The 14,372-nt window shown below is 41.1% G+C and overlaps 1 protein-coding gene across 1 annotated transcript in view; it reads right to left on the bottom strand.

Annotated features, from left to right (window-relative positions):
• Positions 1 to 14,372, bottom strand: part of mvb12bb (multivesicular body subunit 12Bb) — a 40,442-nt gene that overhangs the window by 17,652 nt on the left and 8,418 nt on the right. Inside the window, exons 4-7 of the mRNA XM_062381143.1 lie at positions 9,623 to 9,718; positions 7,017 to 7,107; positions 5,851 to 5,980; positions 5,576 to 5,692 (exon numbers count right to left, since the gene is read on the bottom strand). Coding sequence (XP_062237127.1) covers positions 5,576 to 5,692; positions 5,851 to 5,980; positions 7,017 to 7,107; positions 9,623 to 9,718 — 434 coding nt within the window. The remainder of the gene's footprint in view (positions 1 to 5,575; positions 5,693 to 5,850; positions 5,981 to 7,016; positions 7,108 to 9,622; positions 9,719 to 14,372) is intronic.

Below are 14,372 nucleotides of genomic sequence, written 5' to 3'. Positions count from 1 at the left end.
CTTTGTGGGGAGTTGAAGTTAACAAACCATATAAGATTGAAATCCTCATCAATCAAGCTATCATGAATTACACCCTGTGACTCACCCCTACGGATCGATAAATCCACAGCAAGCAGGAAAAAAAAAAATTCACAGCTTCGAGAGGGCTGCATAACATGACATGCTCTGAAGGGAAAATGAGCCCTGAGATGGCATTATAAAACAAATGATCTCATAACGATAATGCAAAGCAGTTGGCGATATAAAAAAAAGAAGTGTACGGCTTTGGTTGGAGGATACACAGGCATGCAGTAAGAGCCTGTTGTAAAAGAAAGAGAACACGGCAGACAAGGACAGGATGGAGAATGCAAGGAAAACTACTGAATTATAAGACGAGGCAAATTTGGGGAAATGAGCAGGTGTGAAGCTGCAAATAAAGAAGTGTGTTTCATGTTCTGTATTTGGTCTGTGTATGGATAACATAATAAAATATATATTTTTTTTATTTAAGACAGATCATATATCCTGAGGGTGCCTGCATGTGAGTGTGGCTTTCAAAGCCTTATCTCTGGCTATGAGATAAATAAATGCGATAATTTCCATCAAGAGCAATAAAACAAGACTTCTGACGGGCCGTGGTATTTATGAGCTGAAGCCTGCAACTCAGATTTATTTGCAATGAAAGGGTCGACTTTTCTCCTCCTCATTTACATCAGCATTTGGCCATGTTAAATCCAGGCCAATGGTGAATTTTTAAAAGGTTGGCATCAATCTTGCGGGGACCGATTGCCATATTCGACGCAGTCTTCTTTTACCTCGCGAAAGGTTGATTTCCACCGCAGAGGAAGAAAAGGTACACATCTTTCAAAGCAACAAGGCAGATAACACGGAGGGAAACGGTTTAAATGTCTTTTAAGGAATGACGAGAGGGACGATCGTTACAGTGGGCCTGTGTTGTGAAATTAGTGCTCCCGAGAAGAAAAAAAAAGAACAAGAGAGGAAAAGTATTAAGTCAGGCTCTTTTTCTATTTATTTATCAGAAAGAGTGAAAGTGGTACTTAAGATCCCAAAGACTCGGCGTGGATCCAGGGAAATGTGCTCAAGAAACGCTTTTTCCACTGGCCACCTCCGGGGTTGTTTTTCCCATCTGTCTCAAACACAAAACTGTCTTAATCCAAACTGGTGATTTCTAAATACAATTTTAGGTGCATGGGAGAGGGTAACATATGGCAAATCAATTAGAAAACTAATTCTCAAAACAAAAACATGGCAAATGCATTTGCTAATCAACAGCAGTGTTGGGGCTCACATTATGTTGGCCACTGGAGTTTTGACAACAATTAATCCTCATTTCAGGCAAGGAGAGCCATATTGACACATAATCCTAATTTGAATATTCAATTATAGTGTAGTTCCTCATCAAATTATAGTAAAACTGGGAACACGGCCTGCGCGATTTACGTAATTACAACGCAGACCAAGAGTCTCATGTTCCCTTGAAATCTGCCGGAGTTAAAATCATATTAGTGCCGTAAAGCAAAGCACAACACTAAGGATTACATGACAACATGAATTACACTTCTACTGACTTTTTCTCTCCAATGCGGGGTGTTCTTCATGTTGTTCCATGAGGAATAACGAAAAAAGAGAAGGAAGAAGAGAAAAGTGTGAGAGACAGTGGGGACAGACGTGTGGTAGTCAGTGGAGAGGTAAGACGAGGATGAGAGTAATATCACTGAAGAGCCAGAGCTGCGATACAGAGAGCTGGGAGCGCTTGTTTTGACACACATCCAGCCTTTCCCGTGACAACATCTCCACACCTTCCTCTGTGTGCCGGCAGTGCTGCTTTGTGGAAGCTGCTTTCTCACCCATCATTATCCTCCTTTAAGTCTGGTGTCAGGTGCTGAAAAGAGGATCTCTCTGAATTTGGTGGCAAATCAGCGAACAGCCTGAGCCCATCAGATCTCAGCTGATCATTCGATCATCCCTGGCGACTGCGCCACCTCCCCGCGCTTGATCTTCTCTACTTTTTTGTAACTTTCCTGAACACAACAAAGTAATGAGTGAGATTGAGCTGGGAATGATGATTGTTCTTCAACACCCCAGACGGAAGATTTTCAGGGCGACACACTTGACAGGCTCCCGCTACTGGTATGCAGTGGGAAGTCTTGGTTAACCAGTGTGCAATGAAAGCTGATACAGTTCTCCTGCAGAGCCGCAGCAACGCGTGGCGTGTCACAGGTAGACGACAGAGCAATCCAAAGCGTATTGATATGCGCGCCAGTTGTGACACTGATGACTCTGTAGGCTTCACGTGTTGAAGAAAAAGCCAGCTATGCCATGGAGGAAAAAAAAGATGCCTGGCCTTGACATTTTTATCGCTGTGCAGTTTGATTTAAAAAGTGTCCATGTGTACAATAGCCTATTATTCTAAGAGAAATGTCAAAAACCTTGATTCTGAGTGAAGCCAAAGAAATTGCAATATTAGGACAAGAATAATTTATGCTGGCAGTCACTGTAGAGGTCAGATATCAGCCTCAGCAATGACAGTTTTATCAGGAGAACAAATGGCAACGTTGGCCGGCGGAGGAAAGGAGGGGGATACTTTACTGGACACATTAAAAGGCTGACCGGATGGTGCAGGTTTTTCACATTATAAAGTCAGGGAGTGGCTGATACGGTCTGTCCTGACAGATAACAAGCCAAAGTGGTTGACATCAAGCTGCAGCTATGAATCAAGACACAACGCTGTTGCTGGTTGAAACGCTCGAGACGAACTTGATAAAGACACATTAAAACACACAAGGTTCAAATGCATTTGCAAGGCGGGCTGCTTGACAGAGCCCCACCCTCACAGTTTTAGTGGCTCCGTATGGTGCAACAGCCTGGCCCAATAAGAAATAACTATTTTAGGTTTAGTGTTTATCCTTGATCTTACTTTATGAACTCGTAAGATTCCTTTTTTACAGGGTTTCTGCAGTTTTCCCCTAGTTACATTTAAGACTTCTAAATACCACACAGACTGTGATTTAATACCTCATTCATTATCGCACCAATAACAGCATCAACATAAGACATAAAACAAGTGTGATTGGTACAACATGACCTGCAATTCTGTATTATTATGTCACTTCACAGCTGAATAAAGTCCTCTACTATACAAATACATTTGGACAGATTAACCAATTCAAATGATTAATTGATCTTGTAGGAATTTCCGGCCAATTGGAGGAAAAACTTATATTTTAAACATCAATCAATATATTCAGTTTTAAAAAAAACTAACTGACAAAATTACTGGTTTTAGTTTCTGAAACGTGATTTGCTGATTTCTTTGTTTCACTGTATATGTATTGAACATTGAGAATTTGACCAGAAAAAAACAAGCAATTTGAAGACGTCATATTAGGCTGTGTCAATAGTCAATAATAATAATAAGTCAAAAATCTACTGCCTATTATTAGGGCAAGTCAATTTTATTTAAGGACAAAAAGGTAGATCTGAGTTGCTCATGATTCTATGAGATTAGATTATAGGACAATGGTCCTCCGAGCTACTATCAAAGAAAACACAAAGACTTCCTTAAAGACTGATGGAAGAACCTCAGATGTGCATAATGACACTAAATGTTTGAAGATGTTTAACATCTCCTGACAAAGATACAAACACATTTTATGACCAACCTTACTGGTTACAGCTATGAGGTGAAAGTATTAAAGACTTCTGTAAATTCAATTCCAAACTTAAAAAACATTCCCAGGAGTTGAATTCAGAACTTTTTTTTAAAGATTTCTACACTTTCAGGTTCTCTGCTTTCAGCTGACAATAACAGCACAAAAACAATTCAAATACAACACCTTAGCCTTGATGCAATAACTGTGTGCATCCCATAATGATGCAACACCCTGCAGTTACTGTGTGCTGCAGCTCTGTGCTGCTGAAAAACCTGATTTGCAGTTTACATTTGTACACAACTCTAACAAGCTCTCGCTGCCTGAGGCAACGGAACATTTGAGAGGGATCACTGAAGCTTTCAAAATTATAAGGGTCATTAAAAATTTACACATTATTGACTGTATTTAAAACATCTTTTCCACTGACTGTAAAGAGCACTTAAATTTAAGAGGTGCTATTCTCCAAAGGCCATAAAGTTGTTATAGATAGCCCGAAGGAGGCATGGAGGAGAGAATTTTCTCCTGCTGAATATGAATAAAGTATAGTGGGGTGATACTACACAGACAGTTACACTGTGGTACTGTACTTACATAGGCAATCAGTGAGCTCTAGGAGCTGTTTATAAATCACTGTGTCGGACCATCTAATCTGTGACTTCAAAATAACTACAGAAATAATTATGGCTGCATGTATGGCTGTCTGAGGAGCATGTAACTACACAGAAAGGATGGCAGATAAACAGTCAAAGAACTGCCACTGTGGAAATTGCCCACAGTGCCGTCCTTATGTGTCAGTGCATTATGGATGGAAATGCTCTAAAAGGAAGACTCTCCGACTGTGGGATGAATTTTAATGTTAATACAAAAACAGCAGCCTGTGATCTCAGCAGGCATCAGGAGGGGGTGTGGGTGGCTTCGAGGTGCAATTTATTCCAACCTCTGAGCCTCACCAACTTGAAAGTGGGTTTCAAAGGAACTGAGGATTACCGGCAACATGTAGACCCAGACTCTCTCCATCACTTCAGCACATCAAAGGATATTGACCATTGACCAAAATGTGGACAATTCACAAATGTCGAGTTTAACCTGGGTTATGGATTTGCGGCTGTCCATTTCTACTGTTCTCATTCTGCGGCGTGGCCATGTGAACAGAAGCTCAGTTTTGAATACGCCTGCTGGCATCCACTGCTCTGGCCTGTTGTGGCTTTTAAGTGGCTTTTACTCAGCCCGGCACAGGATGGCAGATCATAGCACTTCAAGCTGGCAAAGCCACAGGCAACCCGTGCCAAGCTTCCCTCGCCTCAGCACCGCTACACCGTAGGAGTCTCAATTGTTTATTTACAATTTGCTGTGGAAATCCCCAAGTTCTTCATTGCAATAAATAATTGAGCTGTTTGATCTGGACACAGTACAAAGGGTTGCTCCATTCACACTGAGGCCCGAGGCGGAGGAAGGCTGAGCAGCGTGAGCAGAGGAGGGGGACACACACACTCCAGCATGGCGGAGATCTTGGAGCTCTCCTCCCTTCCTCTGCAGCTGTCGCTCCCTCTCCGGGCTACATCTCCTCCTCTTTGTCTGCACATAACAACACTCCTGTCAACACAGTCAGAGGAGCGACCTGCGTCTGCCTCCTGGGATACTCCACAAATAGCAGGAGTTTAGCCCTCATTGAACTCATGTTCTTGTTCAGGGGATCCTGTCTAGTTAGCCTGTCTCTCCGGTTCACCCTCGCTACCTCGTTGTCCAGCCACAACCTTTACGGCAGATTGCCCGGGAGTGATCAATTGCTTGTGTCTTCATTGTCGTACATACGGTACAGAAGCGTAACAACAGCTCGAGTGAACGGAGTGTGAAATACAAAGGAAAGCAAGAGGAAAGCTGGACTTCAAGAGCTGGTGCTGAATACTGTAATATGACATTACCTTGCTGTGTTGATTTGTGTTGGGATATCCGTCTCAGCTAGGATTGACGTTTTCTGACACAACTGATGCTGAGGAACCGCTCTGATTTGATACCATATTCCCATGTTGTTGATCTCACTATGTAAAAATGAAAAGGGGACACACAAAGAGTGTTTCATAGTTTTGAAAGGGCTCGGTTAGTAATCTAAAGACACTTTATAAAGTACAAGACACTAAGTTAATGATATAAGCAGAACCATCATGATTGCATTCATTTCTGGTGCCAAACAGCTCACCCTATACAGGTGTAGTTAACAAGATGGTGCTTGGACTTTGCAGTGATCTGGATGTCACATACAGCCGTCTCAGCAAGCCCACGAGGGCTGATTTTCACACAGAGCCTCCTCTTCCTCGTGGCAGTTTCCTCTGATGAGTCAAGTACAGACAAGGGTGTCAGACAGGAAAACATGGTCACATATTCAGGCCTGTCTTCTCTTGGTTTAAGGCACAACAATATATCTCAAGACATTTTGAACCTGTAGGAGAAATATGTATTCATAAATCCTGCTTATTCTTTACTATTTAGTGTTTACCAGTCTCAGAATAAGAGATGAGCTAATATCAGTCTAATATCAGTTTCCTGGCGACCTGCTATGCTCAAAGGGAAATGACCGGACAGCGGAAAGTCACAAAAATCCACATGCGTTATTATCATTTTTATCATTTTAGGAAGCGAAATGACAGAAGCAAGTGAATCCTCCATCAGCTTTAGTGCACAACAGGGATTTAAAGTGGATATTCTAGATAGAAACTCATACATAATGCCACATGTATACATTAAACATGGATTCAGACCAAGTAATAAAACATTAAATTACAACATAGCCAAACAAAACATAATCTCTTTTCTTCATTCTGCCAAAAAAAACAACAACAACATTGCAATGGCCCTCTATATTGCATCTGTGCCTCTCTCATTTATTTCCCCAGCAACACCAGAAAGTGCAGTGTAAATGCAATGATAATAAAAATAATAAACAAGCTGTCCTCACTCCCCACACCAAAATATTATTACATTTCCGAGGCATGGATAGTGAGGGGGAAATACATAGCACTCAAAAAGCACTAAAGCATTGGGGAATGCATTTCATTAATATTAGATAACCCCCATCCACTCGTCCTCTCCCCAAATAAATACATAAATAAATAAGCCTCTCATAAAGAAAAGCACAGCTCCAGCTGAGATAAACAATGACTCATGATTCTCTTCTCTTGTACCTCCAGGGCAAAATGTTTATTTTATTCCCACAGTCTGCCATAAATTAAGCTAACCTGCACCCATAAAACATTCACTATCTCAAGCAAAGCTGCCCCTGAGGACCTCCTTGTGAGCTGGTCGGAGAGTGGAAAAACAAGCAGAGGAGAGGAGCGAGCCTGTGGTTGGTATGGACTGTTTACTTACTCGTATCCATTGTTTCAAGCACAGTTGTGAAGCCCTCTGGCAACACCTCCTTAATGTCAGTCAGCTTCACGTCCGCAACCACGTCAGGCCCCTGAAAGACAGAGCATGGGCAGGGAAATTAAAGTCTTGTATGCAAATTCAACTTTTAAAAAGGACAGAGTGCACAAACAGAAAAAGGTTCATCATTTTATCGAAGGGCTCAGAAAAGAAAATGTAGAGATAATAGAGCCGATGATTTACTAAAAGCTCAGGAAATCTCTAAAGAGGAGGGTTGACAAAATAGCTGAAGTAATTACTCTGTAATAGCCTTTTTTTTGCAATGAGAGAATGCATCTGTGAACTTGTAATCACTCTCAACCTTTTGGCGAGAAGCTGTGGGATGATGGGAGACAGAGCGGGGAGTCTGATCAACAGAATGGGACTGGTTAAAAACAATCAGGGACTGTGTAGTTGACATTTTCAAGCATGACTCTTCCCTGCCTCCCATTACATTTTCATTTTTTGCCATAATAAATTGCAATAATACACAGCGGCAGTAGAGAGTGGGGCGGACCAGGCGTGACGTGATGCGTCCGAAAAGGCTGGATTCCACTGCTACTGTTGCCCGATAGTCATTACCATTAGAGACATTTTTTATTCATGGTTTTTATACTGACTTAAGGAGGAATATGGATGAATGTTATTACTATGCATGGAACCTTGTTTTTTAGTGGTTTCCCCTTTTTACTGGAGAGATTTCTTCCGTCAGGGCTTGACAAAAGGGGCTATCTACCTCCAACCTAGAGTATGATAAATCACAAACTATTTACTCCCCCCCCCCATATAATTCAGGGGCTAATTTTACAAAATCTGTTTTTGTCATAGACAATTACAGTGGGGGCTCCAATGACTGGCAGACAAAATATCCTTTGTTGATGGCTCTGTCATGTTTTATTTGTGTCAAAGCCTTTAAAACAATGTGGACACATATTTTAAGATAATATACAGGAACTAGGGGGAGGCTATTTGTATGCTAGATACTAAACAGACGAGCAGATTGAGCTCGGGCATGAGGCAAGTTGCCCGGCTTCTCGAGGACACATAGCAAAAAATGAAAGACTTGATTAAGTCCCGAAATTGAGCTGATGCAAAATAATAACAAAAATGCAGCTTTTGTTTACGATGCTGTCTGCATTATCTGCCTGCAACCCAGGGAAACAAATGGATAGACAGCCAACAGTAAGCTGTATGAGCTGAGGTTAGACAGGCTGATCACCCAGCAGGTGTATTTATGGCCACAGAGCTGCTGACAGCCACACAACAACACATCAGCTGCAGGCTGCAGAGGAGACAACAATGACTGGTGTTATACTGATAATTCAAAGGTGTTATGAAACCCTGCTGTTCAAACATTACAATATCCCATTTAGTATTAGGGATGGACAAAATGGCAAAATATTATATCAAGATATATATCTTAATTTAACAAAAGATTTTCTTATCTGTTGATAGTTATTATCAGGACTAAAGTCACATTATTATTTCAGTTAAAAGACAGATTTTTGCTCCGAGTGAAGGTTGTGGTTTGAAACTCTTATTGATTAGCAGAGAATGTCAAAAGCCTGATAAACAGCAAAACCTGATACATTTCTTAATCAATGATCTGTTAATATCTGTTAAACCTAATCACTGTGCTTACACAATGTATAAGCACCATATTGATATATATTGGAATTTTGTTATGTTCCAATTCATGACAATTATATTGCAACAATCATTGATATGATTTTATTAGCTGTTTAATAAGAGCTAGAATTCCAATGAGTTTCATCAATTTGAGACACCAGGGAGTACAACTATTTTTAGATTTCATAGTGACAAAACAATGTTCGAGGCTCATGTGCTCTTGTCGACCATCAATAGATTGTTGACAAATCAGTGACAAGACATGAAACATGTTTGAAATCAATGCAGATGCAGCACGTGCAGGAACTTAAACAGCGATGGGTTAGTGAAATCGTTAGTCCTGTTAAGAGCACAGACTTTTCCGAATAAAAAGGGGTGTGTTGAGAATTGTTAAACCCTGTTCACAAGTGATATGCAAATGGAAATCTAAACTAACTTATTAAAGAAATCATATAAACTCAAGTATTAGGGATATAAGAATGCTGCATTTTGGGTCATTTATAAAGTTCTACCAGAGTACTTTCTGACATGAATAGCATTATTTTCATATTCATAGGTACATGTATATCAGCTTTCTCAAATCACTGTTTTTCTCTTCAGAGACACTGTTGATTGAATGAATTGGAATACTTAGAACACAGCTCATTGTTATTTCATGAATAAACATAGATTATATCCTCAGAAGGACTACTGCAACATGAAAATATCGCACCGGGGTATTATTCATCTAGAATATGCATGCAAATCCATTATATGTAAGAGTTCAAAACTGCGCTGCCAACGATGGCCTTTCTAAATGGGACTTTTACTGATCAAAGTGCAAAGTGCATAAAGATATTCTGAAACCTGAGATAATAACTGCTGGAAGACAGAAATAAAAAAGTGCTGTAGATGATGTGCCGGATGCATAGGGAAAGGGAGAAGTTTACATTCGCACTTACAGGTTTTCTGGTGAAACAGAGGTAGCGAGTGACCTTGGATTTGAATAAGGCGTCCTTCCACAGGTCGGCGTCAGAGCCATCTGTTGTTTGTGCAACCTACGTGGAAAAAAGAGGGAGGAAAAAAAAACAAGGAGTGAAAAAAACATGCAGGAGGTGGGATAAAGTTAATGTATGTATGCCACAAGCGTGTTGCTCTTGCCTCTTCCCTTGCATACTAGCCTTAATTAACGCTTGCCTACACTAGCGCTCCATCTCATTAGTGCTCTGTGTGGGTAAAGGAGTCTTAGCCTCCAAAAACGTGGCTAAAAATACCATCCCATGGGACCAGGCTGATTAAAGATGCCCTGACAAAGGATCTGCCTTAATAAGGAAACCAAACTTCAGTGTGCTTCAATGGAAAAGCAGGGATTTTATTCGCGGTAAATGTGGAATGTGTATTGTAAAAGACCTACCATTGTATCCCAAGACACAGGTGATATGACAACAGCGGCAGGCACCTTGAATATGTTTACTGCTCTACCCAGTGTGTATTCATTCTATCATTTAATGAGACAACTTCTCTAAGAATGAATTACTGAGGATTTAAACCAATTCCACGTGGATGGCCAAATAAGTCTAAATTCAGAGATGTACGCTGCTTGTCCTTGTACAATAAGCTCATTCATGGTTGTAAATGATCAGTGGAGTCAGTAGAAAAAAATAGATAGCATCATATTGACAGCATGTGGGCACCACAAGTCAAGCTCAAGGTCCTAAACTACATTGCTATGTAAATGCAGTTGTGGAGGGCAGAACGATAAAGCAAAATATAACCCACATACTGCATCACCAACATTCTTCCATCGCTGGAGCAAATACGGTTGGCTGAAACGTCATGTTCCATTGGCTATCATGTGAGAATCACCTAAATAACTGCCAGAGTTATTTTCTAAAGGGATCCTTTACAAAGAAGAGTCAATCTAATGAGGTTCATTCAAATGAAGAAGTCATAGATCTCTGCACCCACCCACACACATTACCCCTTGACAATAATGATGAATGACCCTGGTGACTGGTGGGGGAAACATGGCATGGGGAGATTCATGCAAAACCACCAATGACTAGATGAGATGCGAGCATAAACTAGAGGGGGGAACAGAGATAGATAGTGGGATGAGAGAGAGAGAAAGAGCAGAAGATGAGCAGAGAGAGGGATTGTGGGGCGTCTCCACCAGCAGTTCCATGAAAGGTCCCAGAAGGAGCCTATACATCACCAGCCTCCCTCTTCTTTACAAGACAACCCGTCTTGGACACTTTTTCCAGGTCAGTAGCCAGCGCATCCTGTCAGAGTAAACAAAGGGCTCGCTTTGTGAAACCCAAAGTCAAGCTGAGGAGTAACGAGGGCACGGTCCTCCTCGGAGGCACCTCAGGCATCATCCTGCCACAGCCACCGGCAGCAAGGATGCTACGCAGCTTGAATTTGAAACGCCAACTGCTGAGCCACGGCAGGAAAGGCATGTGTAAAGTCGCGGTGGCTCTTCTCTCACACTTTCAAGCCTGCCACTGTCTGGCTCCATCATTACAGACTTCAAGAGGAACGTCACATGTCTAATAAGAGACGTCACGGCTAGGATATTAAAATAAGGGTGTAACGTTTGATGTAAAATGCAGTGACAGATTCAACTGCCACTTCCGAAAATCTTACGCTAACAGTGATCTGAAAGCCCACCTATGAAACAAGTCTTAAGGGGGTGCTGCATATTCCTATGCATCTCTGGAGACCGACATCACCAGCAAGTTGCTATGAAGCACTATGAAGTACAGCTGTGAATACAAAGATATAAAGGCACACCATCAAAAATCTCCACAGAGTGAAACCAGGTGAAGATGAAAAGTAGAGGAAAAAAAGCTTCTCTTACATATACAGAGAAAAACTGAACAAAAAAATATATTTTCTCTCAATTGAAAAGAGATCCTGACTTACAGGCACAGTTACTTTGAAACGTTCTTTTATTTTCAGTAATAGTTTGACATTTTTGCAAATGTGGTTATTGGCTAACTTGCCAGGATGTAGATAATATAACTCTATTCTATGCATCAAGTAGCCTAAGGAGGAGACATCAAAGCCAGGGGACACCTAGTTTAGATTAGTTTAGCTTAAGAGTGGAAGCAGAGGGAGCAGCTTGGCTCTGGTCAAAGTTGTCAGAATACGCCTGCCAGTCTCTCATGACCCGTGTCCCAATTCATGGATCGCATCCTTTGGTGGCTGCATCTGAAGACCGACTGCGACACAATAGGGTGACTATAGGCTTGGGGTGCGTGCAGAAAGTCCAAATAATGTTCTTTTCCTTACCAATATTCCTCGACCCCGATGTAATATGTCATGGGTTAAGGAAAAATATGAAGGTGAAGCTGTAAGGAGTTAAGAAAAGAGAAAATCTCCTCCACTTGCTGTGTACTCACAAAATGTATGGTACTCTGTGCTGTATGCAAAGTGCTGAAATGTTGAAATAATATAATAAGGCGAAGACTTTACATGGAGAAAACCTTATATAAGTAGAGATTATTATATTTTGTGTGCATTCCACTATTAGAAGCTTGAATTACCTTTACATTTGTATTAGCTCTGATGGGGATTTTATGAACTATAAGTTTAATATGCTTATTGTGAGGAAATCAGGAGCCTCAGACAAATATGAGGATTTACATCAGTTCTGGATCGTGTCATTTGAATAATATTAATAATAATGTTCTGTTTTCTATATTAACATGGGTGTGTCCAGGTGCAACTCGAGGTTGTGTCGCCCTAAATGTTGCTGCCTCAAACAATTTTGGGGCGGCATTTTCTCCTTTCCTTTCATAAAGGATGGTCGGATGTTTCCTATGCTGAAGGAGACATTGAAGCTCTTATAATGGCTGCCGCTGAAATACTTCCGGGTGATTTCACTGAGTAAGGAAGGTTCCTAAGCAAATGGACTATTCAAACGCACCCTCACCCTTTTCAAAGGCTTCTTCAAACGGAACTGACAAATGTGTGCTTTCATTCCCAAGCAATGAAGAATCCAACGGTTGGATGCTTTTCAGGCCACCCTGATCCAGGATTGCACGGCGGTAACAAAGCTAACAAGCTAGCTATGTGGGTGGTTGAGCTGCATTATGGGCAGCCGCTCAGTGTAGCTAAGTAGAGGCAGGAAAACCTAATAGCAAATAGGAAATCCTCCTTAGACCTAACCATCTCGGTTCAGCCGTAGCGGCCAACTCAAATTGGGACACAGTTTGAACCTCAGTTATAAAAGGATATTTTTTTGTTTGTTTAATCTCTGTAAGAACAAAGTTTTGTCGGTTAAAAAAGGAACTTCCATGCCGCAATTGTTACTTGAAAAAACCAACTCTTCTGTGGATTGTCTCTGCTCAGAACCACTGAGTGTCAAAACTGTGCTAAGTTTTGTGTGCTCAAAACTTAGCACACAGACATGAAAATTGTTTCTGTCCTCTTTTGGATAGACAACAAATAACCTTACCAAAATTTCAAGCTATACCTTCAAAGTACAGGTGATTTAAAGCAGCTATTTGGGATTGTAAACCCACACATTTCAGCTAATCAAAAGCCACAACTAGTCATCTTCAAATAAACGTACATTTCATTAACACGCTTGTGGGCATAAAATATCAAATGCTGAGGTGAATCTAAAATACACACAAACATCCACTTTGCAACCTGTGCACAGAGAGTGAGTGTGCAGGAGTCTGCTCATGGTGTTTGATGTTGGGTGGTTGCTGGTGCTTCAGAAAAGCTCCTGATCCCAGCAGAGCAGTGTTTGATCTGGGCCTGTGCTCTCCTGCGCTGGAACAACTTGCTCAGAGTTCAGAGATGTGAGCGCACCGTACCAGAGAGCAAAAGAGTTAATCAACCCTTTGATCTGCAGTATCAAAAGTACGGTGAGTATGGTAAGCAGCCAGTGTTAGGGAGGAATTAGCAAGGAAGTCTACTTCGAAGAGAAAAACAAATCAATACAGCGTTATATACTGAGATTTACCTATGTCAGCACTGCATTGGTAAGATGTTGCTGAATGTGGGACAAATTAATTTGAAAGATTCCTCAGAGTCGGAAAGTCCTTGAACTTTATCTTAGAGGATGATTTGAACTTTGCATAAATTTGATATTTACGTTTTCCTCTTAAGAAAATTTTTCCTATTCTACAAAAGGAAAACTAACACAAGTAAACTTTACCAAGGAAAATGATTGTGTTAACGACTATGGGCTTTAAGCTATTTGTACGGTAACCCTGTTTCCCATTTGTCTTTGTTTATCATCTGTGTTTCTCTTCCAAGATTTCTAAACAGTGCAAGTCGGCGTTTCTAAGTCTCAGCAGCAGTTCCTCTCCTACTTGGCTGTGGACAACTCTTTCCACTGAAAGTCAGTGGTGAAAATATTGGCACACCCAACAGTAACGAGTGGTGCGCTCTGCCTCACACTGGTGCTGTGCTGTCCACTGTTTTCAACACCCGGCTCTATCTTCATTATGGTTGGATTTGAGGTTTGCTCAATATAAGGCAAATGTTGGTTTGTACAGTTTACAGCTTGTCACACAGTTGCTCCAACATTGCTGTGTAAAGAAAGAAGTTAAAAAAGTACAATGACCAATCGAGTCTGAGTTTATACTATGCCCTTGTGTTTTTTTTGTGGCAGTATAAATTCATAATCTATATCATGATCCACAAGCATAGACTTCGAACATATTCAAAAATAAACACGTCCACACACCGCTT

This window comes from Platichthys flesus, chromosome 3 (assembly GCF_949316205.1).
Source record: "Platichthys flesus chromosome 3, fPlaFle2.1, whole genome shotgun sequence".
Lineage (NCBI taxonomy): Eukaryota > Metazoa > Chordata > Actinopteri > Pleuronectiformes > Pleuronectidae > Platichthys > Platichthys flesus.
The sequence above is the reverse complement of the archived record's forward strand: the minus strand, read 5'-3'. Positions and strand labels throughout refer to the sequence as shown.